This window comes from Macaca fascicularis, chromosome 10 (assembly GCF_037993035.2).
Source record: "Macaca fascicularis isolate 582-1 chromosome 10, T2T-MFA8v1.1".
Lineage (NCBI taxonomy): Eukaryota > Metazoa > Chordata > Mammalia > Primates > Cercopithecidae > Macaca > Macaca fascicularis.
This window is the reverse complement of record NC_088384.1, coordinates 28,257,244-28,284,235: the sequence shown is the minus strand read 5'-3', so window position 1 is coordinate 28,284,235 and position 26,992 is coordinate 28,257,244. Positions and strand designations below refer to the sequence as shown.

General features: G+C 52.3%; 2 protein-coding genes and 1 pseudogene across 12 annotated transcripts; 2 read left to right on the top strand and 1 right to left on the bottom strand.

The window, feature by feature from the left end:
* The first annotated feature begins 2,413 nt into the window (after positions 1-2,413).
* Positions 2,414-11,759, top strand: LOC102142998 (glutathione S-transferase theta-1). 9 transcript variants are annotated; one of them, XR_012418942.1, is made up of 6 exons: positions 2,414-2,568; positions 4,322-4,406; positions 5,588-5,675; positions 6,765-8,024; positions 10,900-11,076; positions 11,281-11,759. XR_012418942.1 is itself a non-coding variant. In XM_045364382.2 (6 exons), exons 1-6 carry the CDS (start codon positions 2,457-2,459, stop codon positions 11,473-11,475), a joined length of 747 nt encoding a protein of 248 aa, XP_045220317.2. In that variant the 5' UTR covers positions 2,414-2,456; the 3' UTR covers positions 11,476-11,759. The 9 variants fall into 9 exon arrangements, 7 of the variants coding, with proteins under 7 accessions (XP_045220317.2, XP_073860293.1, XP_065378446.1 ...); XM_045364382.2 differs by having other exon boundaries at positions 7,935-8,024; XM_074004192.1 differs by having other exon boundaries at positions 7,874-8,024.
* A 6,614-nt stretch (positions 11,760-18,373) lies between these two features.
* LOC102142224 (glutathione S-transferase theta-2B) lies at positions 18,374-21,857 on the bottom strand. Of its 3 annotated transcripts, XM_045364386.2 has the most exons (5): positions 21,634-21,857; positions 20,915-21,002; positions 19,490-19,640; positions 19,224-19,397; positions 18,374-18,874 (listed from the first exon to the last, which is right to left on the bottom strand). In XM_045364386.2, exons 1-5 carry the CDS (start codon positions 21,743-21,745, stop codon positions 18,665-18,667), a joined length of 735 nt encoding a protein of 244 aa, XP_045220321.1. In that variant the 5' UTR covers positions 21,746-21,857; the 3' UTR covers positions 18,374-18,664. The 3 variants fall into 3 exon arrangements, 2 of the variants coding, with proteins under 2 accessions (XP_045220321.1, XP_065378445.1); XM_065522373.2 differs by lacking the exon at positions 21,634-21,857 and having other exon boundaries at positions 20,915-21,274; XR_012418940.1 differs by lacking the exons at positions 18,374-18,874; positions 19,224-19,397; positions 19,490-19,640 and adding an exon at positions 20,148-20,281 and having other exon boundaries at positions 20,607-21,002.
* A 1,652-nt stretch (positions 21,858-23,509) lies between these two features.
* LOC135965472 (glutathione S-transferase theta-3-like) lies at positions 23,510-25,492 on the top strand (annotated as a pseudogene).
* The last annotated feature ends 1,500 nt before the right edge of the window (positions 25,493-26,992 follow it).

The window sequence follows — 26,992 nt, the reverse complement described above, 5'->3', positions numbered from 1 at the left end:
TGGTATTCACATCCTTGTATAGCCCCCTCCCCTTGAGTGTGGCTGGGGTCTGTGCTCTATTGCTTGGAAGCAAGGCTTATCCCTAAGCCTTATTTTCAGGGAGGTGGATTTGAGAGCTATTATCCTACCTCCTTGCTTGGTGCCCTGTGAATAAATCTTTTCTCTTTTGCAAAACTAGTGTCACAGTGATTAATTTACTGTGCATGGGCAGAACGGACCTGGTCCTGGCCAGTAACACCCACAAGGCTTTCTAGGAGACTATACAGCCAAGAGAGCACTGAGCAATGTTTGGGAGCATTCTGTCTAAATGACTTTTCTCTTTTTTCCAGGCCGGGCACGGTGGCTCACGCCTGTAATCCCAGCACTTTGAGAGGCTGACGCTGGCAGATCACTTGAGGCCAGGAGTTCAAGACCAGCCTGGCCAACATGGTGAAACCTTGTCTCTACTAAAAATACAACAATTTGCTGAGCATGGTGGCACATACCTGAAATCCCAGCTGCCTGGGTGGCTGAGGCACGAGAATCGCTTGAACTCGTGAGGCAGAGGTTGCAGTAAGCAGAGATTGCACCACTGCACTCCAGCCTGAGTGACAGAGAGAGGCTAAGTCAAAAAAAAAAAAAAAAAAAAAAAAGAATCCCACATACTTTCACTTTTACCTTGTTTTCTATAAATTAATAAATACAGCCTTTGTGAGTTGGTTTATGTGAGTCAGACCCAAAGAAAATGATGAACCCTGAAACATGGACCAAATTAATTGTTTTTTGTTGTTGTTGTTGTTGTTGTTGTTGTTTAGGTGGAGTTACCCTCTTGTCACCCAGCCTGGAGTGCAATGGCGCAGTCTCGGCACACTGCAACCTCTGCCTGTAGAGTTCAAGCAATTTTCCTGCCTCAGCCTCCCGAGTAGCTGGGATTACAGGTATATGCCAGCACGCCCAGGTAATTTTTATATTTTTAGTAGAGACAAGGTTTCACCATGTTGGCCAGGCTGGTCTCAAACTCCTGAACTCAGGTGATCTGCCTGCCTCAGCCTCCCAAGGTGTTGGGGTTACAGGCATGAGCCACCACTCGCACCCCAAATTAGGTTTTGAACTTGCAAGACAGGCTGAGCCTTGGACCAGAATCCTGACAGCTCCTCCTCGGGCCTCTGACTGAAGTTATCCAGAGGTGAGGGGAAGGCAGCCGTTGCCTTCTCTGAGTGTCTACCTCCTTTCAAAACTTTAACATGGAAATCTGAATTTCTCATCTTTCCTTAATTTTTTTCCAGTTAAAAAATCATTATTACTGGCCAGCTGTCATGGCTCACATCTCTAATCCCAGCACTTTGGTAGGCAGAGGTGGGAGGATCAGCCTAGGCAACACAACGAGACCCTGCCTCTACAGAAAAATTTTTTTAAACTAGCTTGGGCATCTTGGTGCGCACCTGTAGTCCCAGCTACTCAGGGAGGCTGAGATGGGAGGATGGCTTGAGCCCAGGAGTTGGAGGCTGTAGTAAGCTGTGATTACACCACTGCATTCTACTCTGGGCAAGAGAGAGATACTCTATCTAAATAAAATAAAATAGTTATTACTTCCACTTTCTTTGCAGAAATGTTCCTTATTCTCTAGAAAACATTATGCTTTGGCTGACATGCTTTCAGTGGGATTTGTTTTAGAAAGTGATATGTGACCCTGATACTATTTGACAGGCTCCATGACAGGCCTTGGGGGGCTCCCTGGCAGCAAGGGGCAGGCCTGGGCTTACAACTTGGCAGATGAATTTAGGGGTGTGCACTTGCAAGGACTTAGGAGGGCTCTAGCTTCCCTGTCATTTTAAAGATAGAGAAACACAGGCCTGGAGAAGGGAAGAAATAAACCCAGGGAATGCGAGGGATGGCACTATGCTGGCAGGAGCAGGAAGACCAAGGCTGTCACATTCCAGGGAGTGCGACTGGAGTGAAGCAAGTGGCCACAAAACACTGAACGTAAGCCCTGAGGCTTTGCCACTTGCTGGCACCAAGGACTCTGCAGTGTTGAGCCAAGAGGATGGACTTTGGAGCCAGACTTTCTGGGTCTATAATCATTCAGTGTTTATCTCCTCCTCTAAAATGGGGACGATGGGAAATTCTGACACACGCTTCAACACAGATGCACCTTGAAGACATTATGCTAAGTGAAATGAGAGAGCCAGGCACGAAAGGGATGGAACTGGGGCCTTTCTGTGCGTCCCCCTGAGGGACTACCGTCTCTTGGCCACCCGCCCTGATCCTGCAGGAGCCAGGCTGGCCCAGCCCTCTGACAGGCCGGCCGCCGCCCACGACTGGACTAAACAGCGTCCCCAGGCGCCCGAGCCGCCCAATGGGGCACCGCGGTCGGGGGGCGTGGCCTCAGGGGCGTGGCCTGAGGTCTGAGACCCGAGTCCTGGCACTGGAGTTTGCTTTCTCCCGCTGGTTTCCCCTCTGGTCGGTCTGTCCCCGCTATGGGCCTGGAGCTGTACCTGGACCTGCTGTCCCAGCCCTGCCGCGCTGTTTACATCTTCGCCAAGAAGAACGGCATCCCCTTCGAGCTGCGCATCGTGGATCTGATTAAAGGTAGCTCTGGCCTCGGGTTTGGGGAACTGAAAAGTCAGGAAGGGACAGGTAGGCATACATAGCTTAGGGAACTTCTCCCGGCGCCACCTTCTTCCTGGGGCCCTTGCTGGTCTGGTTTGGAGACCGAACGGAGAAAGAGCCAGCAGGGAGATCCAAGAATGGGGCCTCCCCCAAACTCTGCTCGGTCTCACGGAATAGACCACGGGGTTCCCCTAAGGCCGAATAAAGGGGTTTGGATCATGAAGAGAAGCGAGACCGGAGGACAAAAACAGGCGCAGCTGCGTGCAGGGGCACACGCCTGTAGTCCCAGCTACTCCAGAGGCTGCTGTGGGAGGATCGCTTGAGCCCAGGAGTTCCAGGCTGCAGGGCGCTATGTTAGTTTTCCTTCTAACAGTCAGGACCCTCAGCTGCAGGTCTGTTGGAGTTTGCTGGAGGTCCACTCCAGACCCTGTTTGCCTGGGTATCACCAGTGGAGGCTGCAGAACAGCAAATATTGCTGCCTAATCCTTTCTCTAGAAGCTTCGTCTCAGAGGGGCACCCGCCCTTATGAGATGTCAGTCACCCCCCTACTGGGAGGTGGCTCCCAGTTAGGCTACTCTGGGGTCAGGGACCCACTTGAGGAGGCAGTCTGTCCGTTCTCAGATCTCAAACTCCGTGCTGGGAGAACCACTACTCTCTTCAAAGCTGTCAGACAGGGACGTTTAAGTCTGCAGAAGTTTCTGCTGCCTTTTATTCAGCTATGCCCTGCCCCTAGAGGTGGAGTCTACGGAGGCAGGCAGGCCTCTTTGAACTGCGGTGGGCTCCACCCAGTTCGAGCTTCCCGGCCGCTTTGTTTACCTACTCAAGCCTCAGCAGTGGGGGACACCCCTCCCCCAGCCTCGCTACCGCCTTGCAGTTCATCTCAGATTGCTGTGCTAGCAGTGAGCCAGGCTCAGTGGCAGTGGGACCCTCGGAGCCAGGCGCGGGATATAATCTCTTGGTGTGCCGTTTGCTAAGGCCGTTGGAAAAGCGCAGTATTAGGGTGGGAGCATCCCAATTTTCCAGGTGCCGTCTGTCAGGGCTCCCCTTGCAGGGCGCTATGATGGTGTCCTTGAATAGCCGCTGCACTCCAGTCAGGACATTCTAGCAAGACCCCATCTTAAAATGAAAATAAGAAACAAAATGAAAACGCGTGTGACCTGGGCCTAGGGAAAGGCGGGATGAGAGAGGTTAAGGGTGCCAAGTGTAGAGACTGGGGCGGGATCAAGTCCCTTCTTTGTGGCCCAGCTGCTGAGATTCTGCAACAGCAAACAGCTCAGGACGTGACTTTCTGTCCCTGCCCTCTGCACTCGTCCAGTCTGCATTGGGGTTCTTCTTTGTCCCTTCCTTCCTCTGCTCCTCCTGTTTTGCCTCTGACCTTGTCCTTGTTTTCCACTTCTTTTTTTTTTTGAGACAGAATCTTACCCTTGCTGTCACAGTGCAGTGGCATGGATCTCAAATCACTGCAACCACCGCCTCCCGGGTTCAAGCGATTCTCCTGCCTCAGTCTCCTGAGTAGCTGAGATTATGGATGTGTGCCACCATGTCTGGCTAATTTTTAACAGAGATGGGATTTCACAATTTTGGTCAGGCTGTTCTCCAACTCCTGACATCAAATGATCCACTGGCTTAGCCTCCCAAAGTGCTGGGATTACAGGCATGAGCTGCTGTGCCTGGCCCAAGGCATTTTGTTTGTTTGTTTGTTTTTGAGACGGAGTCTTGCTCTGTCACCCAGGCTGGAGTGCAGTGGCAGGATCACAGCTCACTACAACCTCTGCCTCCCAAAACCTTGTCCTCTGCATCTTGTTCCTGCTGGGGAGGTAGGTTGCCCCAGGGGGTATGCTGGGAGCAGAAGGGGGACCCTGGAGCTTGGTGAGCCCTACACCCTGTTGTTTCTCTGGCATGCCTCCAAGGCCCTTGAGGACTCAGCTGGCAGGCCCAGGCCCAGTGCGGGGTGGGGTAGTAGGAGGGGTTGGAAGCAGAACCCAGGTATGGCTGATTGGGCAAGTAAGGCGACTCTACTTGGCTAAGCCTTCTGCCCAGGGCTCCCACTCCATGGCTGGCCCTCTGCCTGAAACTTCTCCACCTAGTCTCTACTGGAGACTGCCCACTGTCCTGCACAAGGACTTCCTCTGCAGAGTATGGGGCAGAGGAAAGGGAATGGGAGGCAAGAGGATGTCCGAGCTGGTTGTCAAATATAGTGGTGCAGAGGGAAGCATGTTTTACTAGGAAAGAGAGGAGGGTGTTCCTGGTGAAGGAACAGTCTGAAGGGAGGGTAAAGAGAGGGTAGCAGGCTGGGCATGGTGGCTCACACCTGTAATCCCAGCACTTTGGGAGGTCGAGGTGGGAGGATCACTTAAGGCCAGTAGTTCAAGACCAGCCTGGGCAACATAGCGAGACCCCATCTGTAAGGAGAATAAAAGGCCAGGGTACGGAAGGTGGTAGCAGGTATGTTACAGACAGCTCCACAATGCCCAGGGCAGGGTGAACAAAGGGACATGGCAGAGCCAGTAGAAGTTGCTTCTAAGTAGGTAGATACCAGAAAAAGGCCACTTCTCTGTGTTTCATGACCCTGCCTTAGAGTTAATGGTGGAAGGGACAAGGTAGTAAGCCAGAGTCCCCTCAGGTGACCTATCCTGCAGCTTGGGACACTCTGATTGTAAGTTCATGAAGCTGGCAATAGTGGAAAGAGGAGGTGGGTAGGGTGCATGCCAAGGTCCAGGAACCACACCCTGCACAGTGAGCTCTGTTGCAGAGGGGCAGGCTATGGAAGGAGGCTGTGCCTACAGGACTTAGCAAGGGATGTTGTCTATTTTGTACCAGCCAGTGGAGTGGCCTCCTCCTCCTCCCGCAGGGGCCCTTCCAGTCTTTGCCAACCAGGAGTGCAGACTGGTGGGAAGAAGAGCTATGAAACTGGGGCCTGAGCATTGCAGGGAGGGGCACAGGCCATGGCGGGCTCAGCGTTGTCCTCCCACCACTCACCATGCTGGATTCTTCCCAGGTCAGCACTTAAGCGATGCTTTTGCCCAGGTGAACCCCCTGAAGAAGGTGCCAGCCTTGAAGGATGGGGACTTCACCTTGACGGAGAGGTAAGTGGGACGCTAGGGCTGCTGCCAGGCCTGCTGGAACCATCCTGCTCTAACCCTGTATTTCACAGACAAGGAAACTAAAGTCTTCAGAGGCAGAGAGTCTCTGTGCCCCGCATCCCGCAGAGAGTCAGTACTGGACCCCGGGCCCCTGGCTTCCTGCTATTCCAGTTCACCCTGATGATTGGAAAAGCAAACATCTACTTTACTTCCGCACCAGTCCTTTGGTTGCTGGTGAGAGTATCCTTGAGGCAGGGCAAGCCAGTGGAGGAAGGCAGCTTTGGCCACCACGGGGCAGTCCTCTGGCCAAGCTTCTGTGGCGATGGCTCAGTGGCATCTGGGCTGCCCGGTGGCTCCATCTCTGGGCTGCAGCTTCCCAGGATGGGTCTCCCCCATGGGAGAGCCACCAGATATGGACGTCTTACATCACAGCAGGTCCCAAGAAGTTGAATCCTCTTCAGGAAAGGCCAACCTTTCCCCAGTTCTGCCCCTTTTGTCACCAGAGTCACCCTTCCCATAAGAAAGAGAACCTGGAGTTTGTGCTTTAGAGCTCATCTCTGAAATCTCAGGATGGATGCACCTCCAATGAATTCCTCTGACATTCTGCCAGGGACCTTCTTCCTTCCTGGTGCCCCAGGTGTCCTGAGTCCTTGTGTTACTCAGCATTGTGCCTCCCAGGTACCAGCCAGAGTCAATGTGCAATCTCTGCATTTCTCTGCCACTACTCTCACCTTCAGGAGGTCTGTGGCTCACAGGGACCTGCAGCCCTCCTCAGAGATGACTTGAACAACTGGCTTGGAGCAAAAGGAGCTCCTGGGCACCCTGCACAGACAATGGAGTCGTTAAGCTGGGACATGGGCGTAGCCCCAGCTTAATAGAGAATATGGGCCAGTGGCAGATACACAGGTTTTCTGCCCTTTTGGCCTGCATGCCCAACTCTTGGGAAACCCCAAGTTCCTGAAAGCTTTTCTGTGTCTCCAAATGGACACATCTGGTGCCCTTCCAGGTCCATGCTCATCCCATCACCATGGCGGCCCTCAAAACCCAGGGAAGGAAGAGAGTGCCAGGGGGCCTTGTCTGTTGTTGTTCTAGGATCCTGCAGCTGCAAGAGTGTTTCCTGAGTGGTGCTTTAGGGAGCCAAATTACCTCAGTCGGCTTAGATGGGAGCGGATTCTTGGCAGAAAGAATGATAGAAAGAACAAAAGGACATGGGAGCCTTCTTGAACAATCAGGCCATCACAGGCTGGTCGGAATCCCAGCAGATGAGAGTGGATGCAGAATGGAAAGAACCGAGCTTCTTTAAAGACCAGCTTTGATGACCCATCCTCCTGGAAGCTCTCTCTGGTTCTCTGATCAGAAACTGTCTCTAAGCATTTGGCAAGACATTCTGTTGTGGGATTTTGCCTGGTGGTAGGAAAAGCTTGGGTATAGCCTCAGAAAGATTCTCAGCTCTACCATTAAGAGCTGTGTGCCCTAGGGCAAGTCTCTGCCTTTCTAAGCCTGGTTTTCTTCTCTGGAAAATGAGGCTAATACTTTGGCAAATTGTCAGAAAGTTTAAAGAAGTGTGCTGGGCACAGTGGTTCGTGCCTGTAATGCCAGCACTTTGGGATGCCAAGGCTGGAGGATTGCTTGAGGATAGGAATTTAAGACCAGCCTGGGCAATGCAGTAAGATCCTATCTCCACAAAAAAGAAAAAAAAAAAGCCAGGCACGGTGGTGCACTATTGTAGAAATTGAAGCTGCAGTGAGCTGAGATTGCAACACTGCATTCCAGCCTGGGTGACTGAGGAAGACCTTGTCTCAAAAAAAAAAAAAAAAAAAAAAAAAAAGGCCGGGCGTGTTGGCTCATACCTGTAATCACAGCACTTTGGGAGGCCGAGGTGGGCGGATCACAAGGTCAGGAGTCGAGACCATCCTGGCTAATAGGGTGAAACCCCATCTCTACTAAAAATACAAAAAAATTAGCCAGGTGTGGTGTCACGCGCCTGTAATTCCAGCTACTTGGGAGACTGAAGCAGGAGAATCTCTTGAATTCTCTTGAGGTGGAGGTTGCAGTGAGCTAAGATCGCACTACTGCACTCCAGCCTGGGTGACAGAGTGAGACTCCATCTCAAAAAAACACAAAAAAACAAAAAAAACTACGTATAGAATACCCAGCACAGTGCCCTTCCCTTACCTATCATGACTCCCCCACACCCACAGTGTGGCCATCCTGCTCTACCTGACGCGCAAATATAAGGTCCCTGATTACTGGTACCCTCAGGACCTGCAGGCCCGTGCCCGTGTGGATGAGTACCTGGCATGGCAGCACACGACTCTGCGGAGAAGCTGCCTCCGGGCCTTGTGGCATAAGGTGAGGCTGGGAGTGTTGGGGGCAGCGGCGAGAACATTCCCCAGAAGTGCTCAGGCACCATTTTCTTCTTTTCAGTTTTGGATTATTTCTACTGACCTGTCTTTGCCTTCACAGATTCTTTCCTCTGTTGTGCCAAATTGCTATTAAGCCTATCCAATACATTCTTTGTTTGAGATATGTATTTTTCAGCTCTGGAAATTCCATTTGGTTGTTTTTAGAATTTCCACTTCTCCGCTGAAATTCACCATCTGTTTATCCATTTTATCTGTCTTTTCTTCTAAATTCTCTAACATATTTATCACTGTTACCTAAAAATCTTTGTCAACTAATCTCAACACGTAGGTGTTCTGTGGATCTGTTTTGTTTTGTTTTGTTTTGTTTTTTTGAGATGGGGGTCTCACTCTGTCACCCAGGCTGAGTGCAGGGGCAAGATCTCAGCTCACTGCAACCTCCACCTCCCAGGTTCAAGTGATTCTCCTGCCTCAGCCTCCTGAGTAGCTGGGATTACAGGTACCCACCAGCACACCTGGCTATTTTTTGTATTTGTAGTATAGACCGGGTTTCACCATGTTGGCCAGGCTGGTTTTGAACTCTTCACCTCAAGTGATTCATCCTCCTTGGCCTCCCAAAGTGTTGGGATTATAGGCATGAGCCACCACACCCAGCCTATGGGTCTATTTCTATTGATTGTTTTTTTCTCCCTCTTAATTATGGGTCACATTTGCCTGCTTCTTTGCTTGTCTCATGATGTATTACTATTATTTTTTATTTTTTTGAGATGGACTCTCACTCCATTGCTCAGGCTGGAGTGCAATGGCGTGATCTTGACTCACTGCAACCTCTGCCTCCCAGGTTCAAACAATTTTCTCACCTCAGCCTCCCAAGGAGCTAGAATTACAGGCACCCGCCATCATACGTGGCTAATTTTTCTATTTTTGTAGACACAGGGTTTCACCATGTTGGCCAGGCTGGTCTTGAGCTCCTGACCTCAGGTGATCCTCCCACCTCGGCCTCCCAAAGTGCTGGGATTACAGGCGTGGGCCACCATGCCTGGCCTCATGATGTATTCTTGTGTGCCAGACATTATGATAAAAGAAGAACAGAGATTAAATTGCATAATAAATACCCCCAAGAAAGGGCTTGCACTTCCCTTTGTCAGGTAACCAGGATGCGAGGCTGTTCTCTTCTAGCTAATCAGGAGGTGGGCTGGGTTGCAGGTTTAATTGGTTTCAGTTTATCTTTGGTTTCAGATTTCTTGAATGTGAGATCAGGTCACTAGCTCAGTCTAGCATGGCTTTAAAATCTAATCACCAACTACTATGTTGCCTATAAGATCTCTCTGCTTTTCAGCCCTGTCCCCAGTTCCCAAACTGCTGCTCAGTCAGAAAAGCCCGTGCCTGTGGCAGTCTTTCTCCCTGCCTGCTTGGATCCAAGAAAATGAAATTGAAATGAAAGTAGCTCATCTAGGAACGGGTTATGCCTCTCTGGAATTTAGTTCATTTAGTCAAGTGCTGTCTGATAGAAGTATAATGTGAACCACATACGTAATTTTAAACTTTCTAGTAGGCACAATTAAAAAATAAAAAGAGGCCGGGCGCGGTGGCTCAAGCCTGTAATCCCAGCACTTTGGGAGGCCGAGACGGGCGGATCACAAGGTCAGGAGATCGAGACCAGCCTGGCTAATACGGTGAAACCCCCGTCTCTACTAAAAAATACAAAAAACTAGCCGGGCGAGGTGGCGGGCGCCTGTAGTCCCAGCTACTCGGGAGGCTGAGGCAGGAGAATGGCGTAGACCCGGGAGGCGGAGCTTGCAGTGAGCTGAGATGCGGCCACTGCACTCCAGCCTGGGCGACAGAGCGAGACTCCGTCTCAAAAAAATAAAAAAAATAAAAAAAATAAAAAATAAAAAGAGGCCGAGCACAGTGGCTCATGCCTGTAATCCCAGCACTTTGGCATGCCGAGGCAGTGGATCACCTGAGGTCAGGAGTTCGAGACTGGCCTGGTCAACATGGGGAAACCTTGTCTCTACTAAAAACACAAAAATTAGCCAGTCTTGGTGGCCTGCGCCTATAATTCCAGCTACTCAGGAGGCTAAGGCAGGAGAATCACTTGAACCCAGGGGGCAAAGTTTGCAGTGCGCCGAGATGGTACCGCTTCACTTCAACCTGGGTGACACAGCTAAACACCGTCTCAAAAGAAAAAATAAAAAGTAAGACTGGGTGTGGTGGCTCACACCTGTAATCCCAGCACTTTGGGAGGCCAAGGCGGGGGATCACGAGGTCAGGAGATTGAGACCATCCTGGCTAACAAGGTGAAAACCCGTCTCTACTAAAAAAAATTACAAAAAATTAGCTGGGCGTGGTGGCGGGCGCCTGTAGTCCCAGCTACTCAGGAGGCTGAGGCAGGAGAATAGCGTGAACCTGGGAGGTGGAGCTTGCAGTGAGCCGAGATCATGCCATTGCACCTCCAGCCTGGGCAGCACAGAAAGACTCCGTCTCAAAAAAAAAGAAAGAGAGAGAGAGAGATAGACATAGAGAGAGAGAGAGACAGAGAGAGAGAGAGAAAGAGAGAGAGAGAAAAGAAAGAAAAAAGAAGGAAAGAAAGAAAGAAAGGAAAGAAAGAAAGAAAGAAAGAGAAAGAAAGAAAGAAAGAAAGAAAGAAAGAAAGAAAGAAAGAAAGAAAGAAAGAAAGAAAGAAAGAAAGAAAGAATAAAAGGAAATTGATATATTTTACTTAACCCAATGTGTTGAGAATATTCTCATTTTGGCCAACAAGTACAAAAAAAGATGCTCAGCATCACTAATCATTAGGGAAATGCAAATCAAAACTAACTCTCTACCCCACTAACTCCTGACTTTGCCTGCCCAATCCCCAGGTGATGTTCCCTGTTTTCCTGGGCGAGCCAGTATCTCCCCAGACACTGGCAGCCACCCTGGCAGAGCTGGATGTGAACCTGCAGTTGCTCGAGGACAAGTTCCTCCAGAACAAGGCCTTCCTTACTGGGCCTCACATCTCCTTAGCTGACCTGGTAGCCATCACGGAGCTGATGCATGTGAGTGCTGTGGGCAGGTGGGCCCGCTAGGCAGGGGGCCCTGGCTAGTTGCTGAAGTCCTGCTTATGCTGCCACACCTGGCTATAGCACTGTGCTTAAGTGTGTGTGCAAACCCCTCCGGAAGATCTATGGTCCCCAAATCAGATGCTGCCCATCTCTGCCCTCGCAACCATCCATCCCCATTCTGTCCCCTTTTCCCCACAGCCTGTGGGTGCTGGCTGCCAAGTCTTCGAAAGCCGACCCAAGCTGGCCACATGGCGGCAGCGCGTGGAGGCAGCAGTGGGGGAGGACCTCTTCCGGGAGGCCCATGAGGTCATTCTGAAGGCCAAGGACTTCCCACCTGCAGACCCCACCATAAAGCAGAAGCTGATGCCCTGGGTGCTGGCCATGATCCGGTGAGCTGGGAAGCTTTACCCCTGCACTGCCCTCAACAGTCCACAAAGCACTTTCATTTCTAATGACCCATGGGAGCCAGGCCCAGAAAGCAGGAATGGCTTGCCTAAGACTTGCCCAAGTCCCAGAGCGCCTCAGCTCCCGAGGCCACCATCCCTACCCTGTCTTCCACAGCCGCCTGAAAGCCATCATGAGAATGATGCACACTGAGACCCTGTGTCCTTTAATCACTGCATTTCATTTTCATTTTGAATAATAAACCTGGGCTCAGCCTGAGCCTCTGCTTCTAACTCTAATGTGTGATTTATTTGACTTTCCTCTGTCCCAACCCTAGTCTTGGTCTCTATCCGAAAGACAATCCCCCTTCCTAGGCCTTTTGGGTCAGCTTCTCCCTGATGTTTGCCAAGAGTGAAATTAATAAATGTGGCTGAGTGTGGTAGCTCATGCTTATAATCCCAGTACTTTGGGAGGTCCGGGTTGGGGGATTGCTTGAGTCCAGGAGTTCAAAACAAAATTTTTTTTTTGAGACAGAGTCTTGCTTTGTTGCCCAGGCTGGAGGGCAGTGGCACGATCACAGCTTACTGCAACCTCTGCCTCCCAGGTTCAAGTGATTCTCCTGCCTCAGCCTCCTGAACAGCTGGCATTACAGGCATGCACCACCACACCTGGCTAATTTTTGTATTTTTAGAAGAGACGAGGTTTCACCATGTTGGCCAGGCTGGTTTCAAACTCTGTACCTCAACTGATCTGCGCGTCTCCACCTCTGAAAGTGCTGGAATTATAGGAGTGAGCCACTGTGCCTGGCTCCCCAAAAAAATATTTTTTCGGAGATGGGGTCTCACTCTGTTGCCCAGGCTGGAGTGCAGTGGTAGTCATGGCTCACTGCAGCCTTGAGGCCCCAGGCTCAAGCAATATTCCCACCTCAGCCTCCTAAGAAGCTGGGACAACAGGTGCACCCCACCGCGCCCAGCTAATTTTTTTATCTTTGTAGAGACAGGGTCTTGCCATGTTGCCCAGGCTAGCCCTGTACTCCTGTGCTCAAGAGATGCTCCCGCCTCTACCTCCCAAAGTGCTGGGATTACAGGTGCCAAGACACCACATGCAGCCAAAAAAAATTTTTTGTTTAATTAGCCAGGCATGGTGGTGCATGCCTGTAGTTCTAGCTACTCGGGAGGCTGAGGTGGGAGGATTACTTGAACCCAGGAGTTCGAGGCTGCAGTGAGCTCTGATTGAGCCATAGCATTCCAGCCTGGGGCAACAGAACAAGATCCTGTCTCTAAAAACACGCAAAGAAACCCAGAACAAAACAAAACAAAACAAAACAAAACAAAAAACAATACATTTCCTGTAGCCTTCTAATTCTCGGAGAAAGTAATTTATCTGACAGCCCGGGGCCCAGCAGCATCCCACATTTGTTGGCTATAGTCATGGTGACCTAACAGTTGGCTGAGTTAGCCTCCCAGAACATGACCCTTACTGGTTTGTTTGTCTGTTTGTTTTGTTTTGTTTTTTGAGACAGAGTTTTGCTCTTGTTACCCAGGCTGGAGGTCAGTGGTGCAATCTCAGCTCACCACAACCTCCACCTCCCAAGTTAAAGCGATTCTTCTGCCTCAGCCTCCCGAGTAGCTGGGATTACAGGCACTCACCACCACGCCCAGCTACTTTTGTATTTTTAATTGAGACAAGGATTCTCCATGTTGGTCAGGCTGGTCTCGAACTCCCAACCTCAGGTGATCTGCCTGCCTCGGCCTCCCAAAGTGCTGGGATTATAGGCGTGAGCCACTGTGGCTCATGGGAGGGCCCTGTGGCAGGGCAGTGGGGGAGGCCAGCACCCTTGCCCTGAGCTCCAGTGTTTGCTGGTCTGGCTGGCATAGAGAGATGCAGCTGGAGCAGAATTCAGTGGAGGAGGCAGGGCTATAACTGGGCAGTAGGACAGAGAGCAGCGTCAGAGCCCCCTGGGCAGGCCAGAAGGGGGACCCTGCTCAGCTGACTCTTCCCAACTGCTACCCTTGGTACAACCAGCGTGAGCCACCTGCTGCAGAACAGGGGCTGGACACGGGGGCCGTTTGTGGAGGGAGAATGGGCAGAGGTGTGCATGTCCATTCAGCAGAAGGGCAAAGAGGCCCACATGTAGGCCTATGATCAGACTGGAGCCTGGCTCGACTGAGACCCTCCAATCCAAACACATTAACCAGTCACCTAATGTGGCCTCCAGCACTGGCCTGGAGTGCTAAAGTGAGTCAGACCTGGGAACCCCCAATGGGGAGGCAGCCTTGAGAGTTTGGCATAGGAAAGGAAGAAGAGCTGAGCCACTGGAGGCTGAGTGGCTGAACGGGGCAGGGATTCCCAGCAAGAATGAGGTTGGTCTGAGGGTTGGGAATGTGTCTGGCTGGGGCTCTGGGGTACTGACAAGTCACCCAGCCTGGTCAGAAGGGCCTAAGTCACCAGCTGGGATAGGAAGCTGAATCAGAGGGGGCAAGCCTAGAGCTCAGGGAGGAGGCTGGAGGGGTCTGACCTATGGATGGAACTGACTGGGGGTGGGGTGTGAATTACAGCTCCAGGGAATTGTCCTTGACCCATGTTTCAAGGAGCTGGACACAGGAAAGGCGGACCTCTGATGGGGTCAGGGTCTGTGATCCAGGGACTAGCAGAGAGGCCTCCTCTTCCCTGATGCCTCCCAGACAGGGGCCTCAGAAAGCTGGTGCTGGGATTTTTGGGGTGTGGGTGGGCAGGGACCTCAGAGAACTCAGGGTTCTCCCCACTCACCTCTCTGATCTCGCCTGCAGGCCAGCAGCACAGCGTTGCTTTTGCCCAGGTGAACCCTCTGAGGAAGGTGCCGGGCCTTGAAGGATGGGGACTTCACCTTGGCTGAGAGGTTACCGGTCCCTGGGCTGCTGCCAGGCCTTGTGGGGCCAGTCAGTCGTCTGTTTGTTCACTGTTGATGGCTTGGATCATGGACTGTGGGCCCTATACCAGCCCCAGGGTGAAGAATGGGCTGAGGCAGGCAGAGGTGCCCAGTGTTGAGAGGGGCTATAGAAGTCCCCTCCTGCATTGTACAAATGAGGAAACTGAGGCTGGAGGAGGGGAGGAACTTGCAGAAGGCCAAAGGGCCCAGTCTGCTCCAGGCCTCCTCACCACCAGCCCAGCCCTCTGAAGGAAGGAGAGTGCTAAGTTTCAAGGAGCGGCTCTACCAGGCATCTTAGTGCTACCATTTTGCCCACAAACCCTATGGGGCAAGTACCTGGAGAGTTGAGGGACCACTCAGCGAGCTTCAGTGGCTATTTGCTAAACACCCACCAGGGCCAGACCCCATTTCAGCCCTGGGGCTTGAGCAGCGAACGTGTCTACGCCCTTCCCCTCATGGGATCACATTCCATTAATACAAGGGGGAGCTGACAGTAACCCATGTAAACATGTAACATATCAGATGTGGATGGATGCCACGGAAAAAATACACAGGGTAAGAGTGGGGGCATGTGTCATTATGAGTAGGATGTTGAGGGAAGGCTCCCTGGAGGAAGTGGCATCTGAGCAAAGAGCTGTAGGAATGCGCAAGGCATGAGGGGAAGGGTGTTCTGGCTAGAGGGAAGAGTGAGGGCGAAGGCTCCAGGTGGGACAATGCGTGGGGTGCAGAGTGGAGAGCAACAGGCCAGGGCGGGTGCAGTGAGCAGGAAGAGCAGGAGGTCAGGACAGAGGGTAGCATGGGATACGGGGAAGGCTTTGGCTCTTACCACAGGTGGACTGAGTCGCCAGAGGGTTTTGAGCAGGGGAGAACTGTGATCTGACTTATGTCGTAAAGGATCCCCTGGCGGGGGTGAGACAGCTACTGCAGTCATCCAGCCCGCAGTGCTGGAGCCCCAGACCAAGGTGGTGGTGGTGGTGCAGGGTTGGCGGGCGGGGTGGTGGTCGGTTCTGACTTTTCTTGAAATTCTGACTGCAGGGTTTGCTGAAGGGTTGGAGGTGGGCAGGAAAAATGAAAACCAAAAATGGCTTCCAGGTTGGTGGCTGCATGGTGGCGTCCTTTACCGAGGCCATGCAGTGCCTCCGTGGTGGAGCTGGATTGACATTCAGAGCCTGGGATCACTGGAGGGTCCGACACCCACAGAGGCACGATGAGCTCTGGGGGTCAGACTGCACAACGCTTCACCATAGGTGGACAGGGGATGGGACCGGGTGGGAAGCAATGCTGCCATGTCACCTGGAAGGCTCTCTCCTGCTGGCCTTGCTCCTGGCCCTGTCCATGCTTTGGATATGTTAGGGAGATACTCAACTTGCTCTCATTCTTCAGACTCATACTGGGTGCCCCTTCCTCCTGGAAGCCTTCCCTGATCCCCTGCTGAAGTTCATGACATTTTGTTTCTTACTTCCTGCCCTTAGTTCAGATGATAGTCTGGCCCCGTGGAGGGCTGTGTGACCCTGGGCAGTTACCTAACCTCTCTGAGCCTCACGTTTCTCCTCTGCATCATGGGGATAGTGAAAATGCCCCAGAAAATGCCTGAAGAGTGATCAGGGCATGTCTTCTGCCCCTGCCATGGCCCCTCAGTGTGGCTATCTTGCTGCATATGAGCTGCATGCACAAAGTGCCTGACCACTGGTATCCCCAGGACCTGCAGGTCCGCGCCCGCGCGCATGAGTACCTGTCATGGCAGCACATGGCTCTGCAGAGTAGCTGCTGCTGGGCCATGTGGCAGAAGGCGAGCCATGGAGGGCAGGGACACCTCCCAGGATGCCCAAGGGATGGTGCTTTCACTTTACAAAATCCTGTTTAGACCTGAGACAAAATCCTGGAATGCCAGAGACTGCCTAATTCACTCAACTTGTTTCATAGAAGGGAAACCAAGGACCATAGCCAAGGAATGATTCCCCTAAAGTGCCTTAAATCCTGAGCTACCACCTGCACACTTACACTCACACACTCATCGACACACAGCCACGCATATTCACACATCCACCCACATGCACACAGTCACACGATGTATCACATTCGCACACATATACACCCACATACACAATCATACCATTTACACACATTCACACAGTAACACAGTTAACTCATGTACACACACATATACACCCACACAATGACACAATTCACTCACGTTCAATAAAGTCACACAACTCACACTGACACACATACACACCAACCCCCTCCCAAACAATTCACACATACACACACGTACACCCTCTCACACACACAGGCACACAATTCACACCAACAAAATCACACAATTCACTCATTCACACACATACACCCACATACACAAATTCACACTGCTCACTCACATTTACACACCATTCAAATTCACACACATATACACCAACGTACACACAGTTCACTCCCATCACATGCATATACACCCACACATAACACACACACACAATTCACTCAATTCACACAATTCACTCACATTCACACACACACAGTCACTGACATTCACACACATACACACGCACCACACACGGTCAATTCAGTCACATGGCTCAAAGTCAGTCTTCACCTTGCTCTGGTTCCCTTCCCAGCGTCGCCTCAGCCTTTGGCCCTCAGCGTCCCCTTCCCATGCCTGGACTGCTGGAGAGCCCTGAACACACCCCATCTTCATGCCTCCAGTGCTAGCCCAAGCACTTCCCTCTGCCAAGAGCACTAAGTGGAACTCAAGGTCACTTCTCAAGACCCTTCCCTGCCCCTCCTCCTGCCAGGTGACCTGGGGATCCTGCTGGCCCCGTCTAACAATGAAGCACACCATGGTTAGTTCAGCTGATGTCGGTCTCCCAGACTTACTGCCACCTACACAGCACTGGGACTGACTGACTTTATTCTTTATTTCGTGTTTTTTATTGGAGTGTCTGTTGAAAGTAAAGCCATCCAATTAGGAACAATCCAAAGGCAGCCAGCAGGGATCAAGAAGGCACGGGCTGTGGCCGCAATCCCCAATGTCTGATGGGGAGAGGGATTGGTAATGGAAAAGGCCCAGGAAAGCAGGCCAGAGTGTCCCCCAAAGTATGAGAAATCGCTCAAGAGAGAGACATTCGGAATGGGACCTAAGACAGAAGCCACCACTAGGCACCCTTAAGGCAGGGCAGTTGCAATGGTTGCTGCTTGGAATACTTCTGGCTAGGAGTGGCACATGGTGGGCACAGGGCAGGCATGGGAAGTGGGGGCACCAAGGCCACAAGACGTGTGGGCAAGTAGCCCAGTGGGTGTGTGAAATAGCGTGTTTATTGGTCAGCAGTGACATCTACTGTCACACTTGAGAACTGCATCCACAGCCAGATGGCCTCCTGTGAAGACCTCAGGGCAAACTGGGGAACTCTGCCCTTCTTGGAAGGTGATGCTAGGGGGATGAGCAACACCTTTCTTAGAGGTTTGAATTCCTCAGGGCCCCTCCAGCATCTTGGTCTTCCTAATTCCAATGTCCTCCCTTGATCACCCAGCCCTAGGGGTAGCATCTTCTTGCAGTGTTTACCTCCATGTTAATCTGGATTCTCTGTCTTTGGAGTTCTCTAATGCCTGGTTACCAATTCTTTATATTAAGTTCTCTCTGTTAAAATGATTGTGATGAGGTCCATCCCATGGATATACATGGAAGTCTGTGTGACAATGTACAATCCTACTATTTGCTGTTATTACAAAACTGTCCTAGAAGATATGAATGCTTGTTAAAAGAAATCTTCTAAGTTTCCTAGACTTCAAAGACGGTTGCTATGCCCTGTGAAACATCCCCTACATCCTTTAATAGTTGGCAATTCGAATTGGTTACTTACTTAATATTTTGTTGCCCTGGTGATACAATTATGTTGACTTGCTATTGTGAAGTTAGTTTGGTTAACCATGATGAGGGTTACTAGCACCGACTTTTACTCCATATGCATAACACAACAACGTAGTAAAACCAGTAACTCTTGGTTCCCTATTCAAAGTGTTTGGGATCTTTATTATATTTAAAACACTGATGACATTTACCAATTACGTTACTGATTTGTAGGAGTTTTTTATGTATTGCAGATTTAGTCTCTTACTGGTTATGTATGCTGTACCTAAGGAGAAGCAGCACTGCCAAGGACACAGTCTTGCCTGTGCAGAGCTTCACATGAAGCTGGAGACAAGGGACTGGGGCAAGATGGAAAGATAAACAGGGGCAAGTAAGTAACAGAATGAATCCTCATGGCGAATCTCCTGGGCCCCATCCCAGACCCTTCAGGGGATCCTGGCAATTCGAAGTAGCATAGTCGGATAGACCTCTGGTGGGGGTGTTGGGAGGGTTTTCTTGGCCGCCTGTTCCAGGATGCTCAAGATGAGGCTGTGGGCCTCCTGGCACAGCTCAGCACCCAGGAAAGCCTCCACTCGTTCACGCCATGCTGCCAGTCGTGGCCGTCCCTTGAATAGTTCGTAGCCGACAGCCACCGGCTGCAGGAACAAGGATGAAAAGGTTGTGGGGATATAACTTTCCCAGTTGTCACTGCCAACCCGAATGCTGGAACCATAGGCAAATGTATCAGAGACATGGTCCATTCCCCAGCCCCGATGAATGGACCATGGAGGCCCAGGCAGTATGTTCAGCCTTAGAGGCCAAGAGCAGCCGGGGTGAGACCCACACCCAGGCAGGAGGCAGAAGCTCAGGGTTCTGGCCCCAGATCATCCAGAAACTTGCTCTATGACTCCGAGCAAAGCCCTGGCTTTCTCCAGGCCTCAGTGTTTCCGTCTGCCTCGTGGGTGTGGCACGAAGAGGGACACTGCCCACAGGCTGAGCTCACACCTGCATCAGCTCCTCCAGCGCCATGAGATCAGCCAGCGTCACCTGCTGGCCAGCAAGGAAGAGCCTGTCCCCCAGGAACTTGTTCTCCAGCCATTGCAGGGCCTGGTCTATGGCAGTCCTGTTGCGTTCCACCTTCTCTTCGGGCACCTGGACCCCAATGAGTGGCCCCAACACCTGATGGGGGCAGAGAGTGGGTCAGTGGATGGCCCCTGCCTACTCCAAACTACTCTCTGAAAGCCAACCACTCTCCAGATGGCTCTCCTCACCTGGACCCACATGGGTACACCAAAGGTGCCGCGGATGCAGTCAGCATGCCAACCCAGGTACTCATGAACACGGGCACGAGCCTGCAGGTCAGATGGATACCAGTGGTCCGCCGTCTGGTACTTACAGCTCAGGTAAATCAGGATGGCTGAGCTGGGAATGAATGGGCAGTGGCTGTAAGGACACTGGCACCAGGCCTTTACCCCCAGCTGCTCCCATCCGCCAGTGGGGCCTGGGGGTTTCTCTGCATTTGAAGGACTGCCCTCCAGCCTCACCCTCCATCTCCAGCTCCCCAACACCAACCCCTCCTCCCCCGAGTCTCCTCCTGTCTTTGTTTTCTTAGGCACCGACTCTTGGCTGGACCTTCTGCTTTGCACTTTGAGAACCTCATCTCTGTGATATCCCAGCAGCTGCCCTATGAGGTAGACTCCCGTTAGCCCTTTAGCACAAGAGAAAACTCAAGGTCAGAATGGTCAAGTGACTTGTCTGAGGCAGTGCAGCTCAGAAAAGGCTCCCTGGACCACTGGAACCCAGCATGGGGCCGGCACACAGTGGATGCTCCGTGGAGTCACTTGCGTGCCCATGCGCATGGATCAGGGATCACGAGGGGAGGCAGGTCTTCGTTCGGCCCTCCTCTGACAGGTCCCACAGCCATCACTTCGGCAGCCACCTGACCTCTTGTCCTCTTCCTGCCCAGCGGCTGGACCTCACCACGAGCTGTGCCCTTGGGCCATGGCACTGGCCTCTAGGCCTGGCCTGGGCAGATTGGGGTAGTGTGCCACAAGTCACTAGAGGCTCTTTTCTTTTTTTTTTTTTTTTTTTTTTTTTTTTTTGAGACGGAGTCTCGCTCTGTCGCCCAGGCTGGAGTGCAGTGGCCGGGTCTCAGCTCACTGCAAGCTCCGCCTCCCGGGTTCACGCCATTCTCCTGCCTCAGCCTCCGGAGTAGCTGGGACTACAGGCGCCCGCCACCTCGCCCGGCTAGTTTTTTGTATTTTTAGTAGAGACGGGGTTTCACCATGTTAGCCAGGATGGTCTCGATCTGCTGACCTTGTGATCCGCCCGTCTCGGCCTCCCAAAGTGCTGGGATTACAGGCTTGAGCCACCGCGCCCGGCCTAGAGGCTCTTTTCAGCTTGCATTTGTTGAACCCACTCTGTGCAACACTGGAAAAATGTTCCCTTGTCTTCTCTTCCAATATCCTTCAGTCTGGGAGCAGAGAGGCCCTGGGGCTCAGATGACACCAAAGATGAGAGGTGCGGGGACATGCTCTGTCAGCCCCTGCTCAACCCAGGCACACCCCAAGCTGTACCTTCTCCCCAGATCCCTCTCCTTTCCTCTTGCTGCCCCATGGGGTATGGGAGGGCCCACAGTGGGGACAGCCAGGGTCACATGTGCTCCGGATGTGGGAGGGGAGAGGGAAGGAGGGCACCTTTCGGTCAAGATGAAATCACCATCCTTGAGCACAGGCACTTTCTGCAGGCTGTTGATCTGGAAGAACTCCTTGCTTCTGTGCTGCCCTGAAGAGTCAGACAAGGTCTTCAGAGTAAAAAAGCTGCACCTCTCCACCCTCCCTCTCCCTCCCCAAGCAGAGCTCCACACCCCTGAGAAACAGCAAGGTCTGGTTCCAGAGGGCTGGATCAACCCCATTCCCTGGGTGGGCCTCCCTGCCCTGCCACATTCTGGGGCAGCTGGGGGGCTTTGGTGGGTGGGGCCAGGTGCAGCAGGTGGATGCAGAGAAGTTTTCTAGCCAGGACTCTGGTGGGCCAGGGGAAGGGAGGCAAACTGGGGTGGCTCATCTCTTCCCATCTCTTAATTCTTACAACAGCACGTCCTTCCCAACGTTTTCCGGGCTTTGTGAATTTAAATGCGTGCATTCCACGCAAGAATTCTGAAAACTCCATTAAGTATTTTCTTTCCACCCCTACAGAACAGAAGGCAACATTATCCTCCTTTTCAGAAAGCAAGCTAAGGTTCAGAGAAGGCTGTGATCCCTCCAAGGTCACTCAATCGACAGCATTCTCTGGTGGCAGACGCTGCAGGAGGAGGTGAGGGGGCTGTGCGGGCGGCGAGACGCTCAGGGCGGAACAGGGCAAGGGGCCTGGGGGTGCACTGGATTTGTGGACACGCGAGGAAACGGGTTGGGCCCACCTTTGATAATATCCACAGTGCGCAGTTCGAAGGGGATGCCATTCTTCTTGGCGAAGATGTAGACGGCGCGGCTGGGCTGGGACAGCAGGTTCAGGTACAGTTCTAGGCCCATGGCGGGGGCTGCAAGGACAGCGGGGATGGCAGTGAAGGCGCTGATGGCGGTGTGGGCAGCGGCTGTGGCAGGCTCAGGGCAGCCGCGGGAAATACGGGCTCAGGCCCCACTCCCTGGGACAGCACCCAATTGGAGCGCAGCACCCCCGGACCCGCCTCGCCCCTTCGGTTTCTGTCCAATCCTGGCCAGCCTTGTTGGAGACCAAGACTCCACCACCAGGTCCGTGTGCCGCTACAGGGAGGGCGGTCGCTACGAACGCACAGATGGGAGGGTGGAGTTGGAGCTGGGGGCCCTCGACTGGGAGGGAGGACGGCAGATGCAGGGGGCCGACTGCAAGGGAAAGAGGAACGAGCTGGACAAGGAGAAGCAAGTCTGCTTTTCGGGATCCCGGTGCCAGGGACCCCGCCTGGTTCCAGGCGTCATCCCGACCCAGAAACGACGGGGCCCCGCCATCCTGGAAAGGCCCCAGCGTACGGATATCTGATGGTTCTTTCAGAGCTTTGTTTCTCGGCGCTGCAAGGCGGCGGAAGGGAGGGAGCGAATGGGATCCTCTAAAAGGGATCTTAGAGTTTCACCCAGCGGCATGTGACACTTGCAGGTGTCCAGACTGGTGGGAACCTTGACTGGAAAGCTGGGGTTAAGGATGAACTTTCTTTCTTTTTTTTTCTTTTTTTTTTTTTTGAGACGGAGTCTCGCTCTGTCGCCCAGGCTGGAGTGCAGTGGCGCGATCTCGGCTCACTGCAAGCTCCGCCTCCCGGGTTCACGCCATTCTCCTGCCTCAGCCTCCCGAGTAGCTGGGACTACAGGCGCCCACAACCGCGCCCGGCTAATTTTTTGTATTTTTAGTAGAGACGGGGTTTCACCGTGGTCTCGATCTCCTGACCTTGTGATCCGCCCGCCTCGGCCTCCCAAAGTGCTGGGATTACAGGGGTGAGCCACCGCGCCCGGCCAAGGATGAACTTTCTACCATCCCCTGCAGAGCAGCTGCTGCCAGACAGCAGAAGCTCCCGCTTCGTGCACAGGACGGGGCTGGGAGCCCGCAGCCGCAGAAGGCAGGAATGACTGCGCAGGAACCTCCTTTCTTCTCCCTGAATCCCAGCCCTGGCATCTCACCATGGGGCACAGTGCTGGTCCAGGGCTGGGTCCGGCACTCTAGCTGAATCTTTCCGAGTATCCCATCCCTCTGGCCAGTGGCCCAAGCGAGTGAACCAGAACGCTTCCTTGGGGGTTTTGAAATTGGAGCTGGAGAGAGGAGCTCCCTATGGGGAGGTAAATGGGAGCTGGGGCCACCTGTAGTGACATTTCCTGAGTTCATGGAGTAGGCAAGTCTCAGAGAGAAAAGCTGACTCAGAGAAAGGAAGTGATAGCCGGGAGGGGTGGCCCACACATGCAATCCCAGCTACTCTCATGGGATCTGTTTGTCTGATGTCTCGGTATAAAAGGACTTTCTAAGCCTCAGAACAGTGGAAGAACTGAACAAAGGAAAAAACTAATACATATACACGGAGATTTTGTGGAAGAAAAAAATGGATCAAACTTAAGCAAAAAACTGGGAAGGATCTTGGTAAAAGATATGTCAGAAGGAAGTAATATTCTTTAAGATATTCTTAGAAATTCATCGGACAGGCGGGGTGTGGTGGTTCACGCCCATAATCCCTGTACTTTGGGAGGCAGAGGTGGGTGGATCACTTGAGGTCAGGAGTTTGAGACCAGCCTGGTTAACATGGTGAAACCCCGTCTCTACTAAAAATACAAAAATTAGCCGGGTGCGGTGGCATACTCGGGAGGCTGAGGCAGGAGAATCACCTGAACCTTGGAGACATAGGTTGCAGTGAGCTGAGATCATACCGCTCCACTCCAGCCGGGCCACTGAGTGAGACTGTCTCAAAACAAACAAATGAACAAACAAAAAGAAGAGAAACTCATCAGACAAAGAGAGGAAAAAAATGAGCAAAGGAAATCAGCAGATGTTTCATTGAAGGACAGAGAGAAATGGTCAATACATGGATGAAAACATGTTTAACTTCAGTAATAATCAAGTAAGCACACATCAACACAACATGCACACTGTTTTTATCAAATGTGTACATGTTTTGGAAATGAGTACTCCCAATTAATATGTACAGAGCACTTCGCAGTGCCCAGCACAGGGGTGGCACCCTGTGTGAGAATGAAATAGGTAGAGTCGCGCCCTGCTGAAAGTAAGGGACTGCCTCTCTGGAGGATCCCTTGGGTAATAAGGAGGTTTTCACACCTTAACTGTGTCTGTCTTGAGGCCTGGGAGCAGAGCCCCCTCCAGCTGGTGGGGAAGGGAGCATGGTGTGTTTGAGGACAGAATGGAGAGAAGTTGAGTAGAGTAAGTGTAGACTCTTCCTACCCGAAGTGTGGTCCATGGACCAGGAGTATCAGCATCACCAGGGAGCTTGTTGGAAATACGGAGGCTCAGGCTCCACTCTGACTTTACTGATTGGGAGCATAAACTTTAACCAGATTCCAGGGGGGATTCATATACACATTCCCATTTGATAAGTGGGGGGTAGTAGGAGGTGAGAAGTGGGGAGGGGATGGCTACTGCACTGGAGAAGGCTGACTTTGTGTTGAGGCCGTTTTCATGAGGGCAGTGGGGAGCCATGGAAGACTTTATGCAAGGGAGGGTATGGGCAGATTGAGATTACAGAAGGATCCCACCAGTTGCCTTGTGTGATGACCCAGGGAGAAGGGGAGGCTGTCCCTGTTTGAGTAGGAGATGAGGGCTACTAGTGGCCATTAGTGGAAAGAAGTGAGCAGAAATCCAAAGGACTGGTGATGACAGGATGAGGGTGGGAACCAGGATGGGCTTTGGGCAGACCCAGAACCCTCTGTCTGCCTGTTGGCCCACCAGATAATAATCCCTGTGTTCCTGGGCGAGTCAGTGCCATGTGAGGTGTTGGCAGCCACTTTGGCTGAGCTGGACGGGTGCCTACAGCTGCTTGAGGACAAGTTCCTGTGGGACCAGGCCTTCCTTACTGGGTCCCATATCTCTGTGGCTGACTTGGTGGCAATCATGGAGCTGATGCATGTGAGTGCCATGGGGTAGGGTGCCTGCTGGGCAGTGGGGTATCCGGGAAGGGAACTGACATCCCAGCTCAGGTTGTCTTTTCTGGATGTGGGACCCTGTGTGAGTCACTTTTCCTTCTGAGCCTCAGTATCCTCATCTATAAAATGGGGCTTTACAAACCCTCGCCGCAGATATATTAAGAGGCTTCCAAGTGTCCCTAGGGAGGGGGACACCCCAGCCCATCACACACATGGTGGAGGAGGGAAAATCCAATCAGAGAACCCCTAAAGCAGGTCATGCTGCCTTACGCCTGGCTATGCCCAGCCTCTCCGCTGACTCTGTCTTCCCCTAGCCCATCAGCGCTGGCTGCTGAGTCTTTGAAAGCAGACCCACAATGGCAGCATGGCGCCCAATGTGTGGAGACTGCAGTGGGGGAGGACCTCTTCCAGGAGGCCCTCGCAGCTGTCCTGAAGGCCAAAGACCTGCCTCCAGTAGAACCTGCTGTTAAAGAGAATCTGAAGCCCTTAATGCAGCTTTTCTTACTGTGCGTGCGTGTCCCGGACTTGCTGAGCCACTGAGGTGATGCTGTGTTAGTAGAATCAAGACATGGAGCGTCTGTCTCCTTGGTTGTAAAGAAGACATACCTGCACGGCTCTGGTCCACAGTTCCTCCAGGTATCATGCCTGCATTCCTTTTGTCTCCTACCCCATTCCTTTCTAGCTTCCATGCGACCTCTGAAAACAGCTTTGGCCAACACTTATTTGACCCTGTCCTTCTGTGTGGAACTTTCTATGGTTCTTCACTGCCCAGAGGCTAAAGTACAAGTCATTGAACTTTGCATTCAAGGCCTTGTTCCCACTCCTCCAGGTGGCCCCTTCTGCCTGCACATTTTTATACCCCTCTCTGGGCTCCCACCTTGGCTTCTGCTCATGCTGTTCCCTCATCTTTGCCTGGTGCCCTTCCTGGTCTTTTGGCATTTGGCACCGTCTCTTCTCCAAGGAGACTTCCCTGAACTCCCCAACCCCAGTTCAGGTCAGATGACCTCTCTGGGCACCTCAGCCCCAGGGTTTCCTTGCGGGGGATACCCCTGGACTGAGCATGTATCATAGATGAGGGGTGACCTGGTGAAAAGATGTCTGAATCAGGATCAGCCTTGGTCTCCTAGGTCTCTCTCCTCACTGAAGGGCGATGTGTCCCACAAGTGGGGTGCAGGGCTGGTTCGTGGACCTCCTTGCAGGAAGGGAAGTCCCTGGCGATTTCCTGGCCCTCTCTCATGCCTCCTCATCACCTTGACCACAGTCTTCTCTACACCCCACTCCCTGACCACTGGCTTGTCCATGCCCCACACCTGGTCCCAGACTTGCCACCTGTCCCTGCCCTCTTCCTTAGGACTGTCATATTTACCTGTCATGTGTCTCAGACCTTCTGATATCTGAGTCATCTAATAAACTGCTAATAGGACAAGATCATGACAGAGACTCTGTCGGCCTTTCAGTGGAGGCTCCTTTGAGTATGCACACTTAAAATTTTATACATGTAGCTGAAATTGTACATATAAACCTACACATTTTTTCTTTTTTGCGGGGGAGGGGGGAGCCTGGGTCTCACTCGGTCATCGAGGGTGGAGTGCAGTGGCAGACATAGCTCACTCAGCCACCCAAGTAGCTAGGGCTGCAGGCATACACCACAGCACCCAGATTTTTTTTTGTAGAAAATAAGAGAATCTTGCTATGTTGCCTAGCCTGATCTTGAACTCCTGGGCTCAGGCAATCCTCCCTTCTTAGCCTCCCAAAGTGCGGAGATTACAGGTGTGAGCCACCTTGCTTGGCCACAACTACAATCATATTTGAAATGTACAATCCAAGTGATTTTACCACACTGACTACAGACTCCTGTTTAAGCCACACCAACAGAGTTCCATGTTTTTTTGTTTTTGTTTTTTTGAGATGGAGTGTTGCTGTTGCCCAGGCTGGAGTGCAACGGCATGATCTTGGCTCACTGCAACCTCTGCCTCCCCAGTTCAAGCGATTCTCCTGCCTCAGCCTCCCGAGTAGTTGGGATTACAGCGCCTGCCACCATGCCTGGCTACTTTTTGTATCTTTAGTAGAGACCGGGTTTCGCCATGTGGGCCAGGCTGGTGTCGAACTCCTGACCTCAGGTGATCTGCCCGCCTCGCCTTGGCAAAGTGCTGGGATTACAGGCGTGAGCTA

Excerpts from the sequence above, each read along its gene's own strand:
- LOC102142998 (XM_045364382.2), top strand. The coding sequence starts at position 2,457 with ATGGGCCTGGAGCTGTACCTGGACCTGCTGTCCCAGCCCTGCCGCGCT. Across the intron at positions 2,569-4,321 it reads CATCGTGGATCTGATTAAAG|GCTGGAGTGCAGTGGCAGGA; the intron begins GTAGCTCTGGCC and ends TCTGTCACCCAG. Across the intron at positions 5,676-7,934 it reads GACTTCACCTTGACGGAGAG|GACCTGCAGGCCCGTGCCCG; the intron begins GTAAGTGGGACG and ends TGGTACCCTCAG.
- LOC102142224 (XM_065522373.2), bottom strand. The coding sequence starts at position 21,132 with ATGGGGTTGATCCAGCCCTCTGGAACCAGACCTTGCTGTTTCTCAGGG. Across the intron at positions 19,398-19,489 it reads GTGTACCCATGTGGGTCCAG|GTGTTGGGGCCACTCATTGG; the intron begins GTGAGGAGAGCC and ends TGCCCCCATCAG. Across the intron at positions 18,875-19,223 it reads CGCTGGAGGAGCTGATGCAG|CCGGTGGCTGTCGGCTACGA; the intron begins GTGTGAGCTCAG and ends TTGTTCCTGCAG.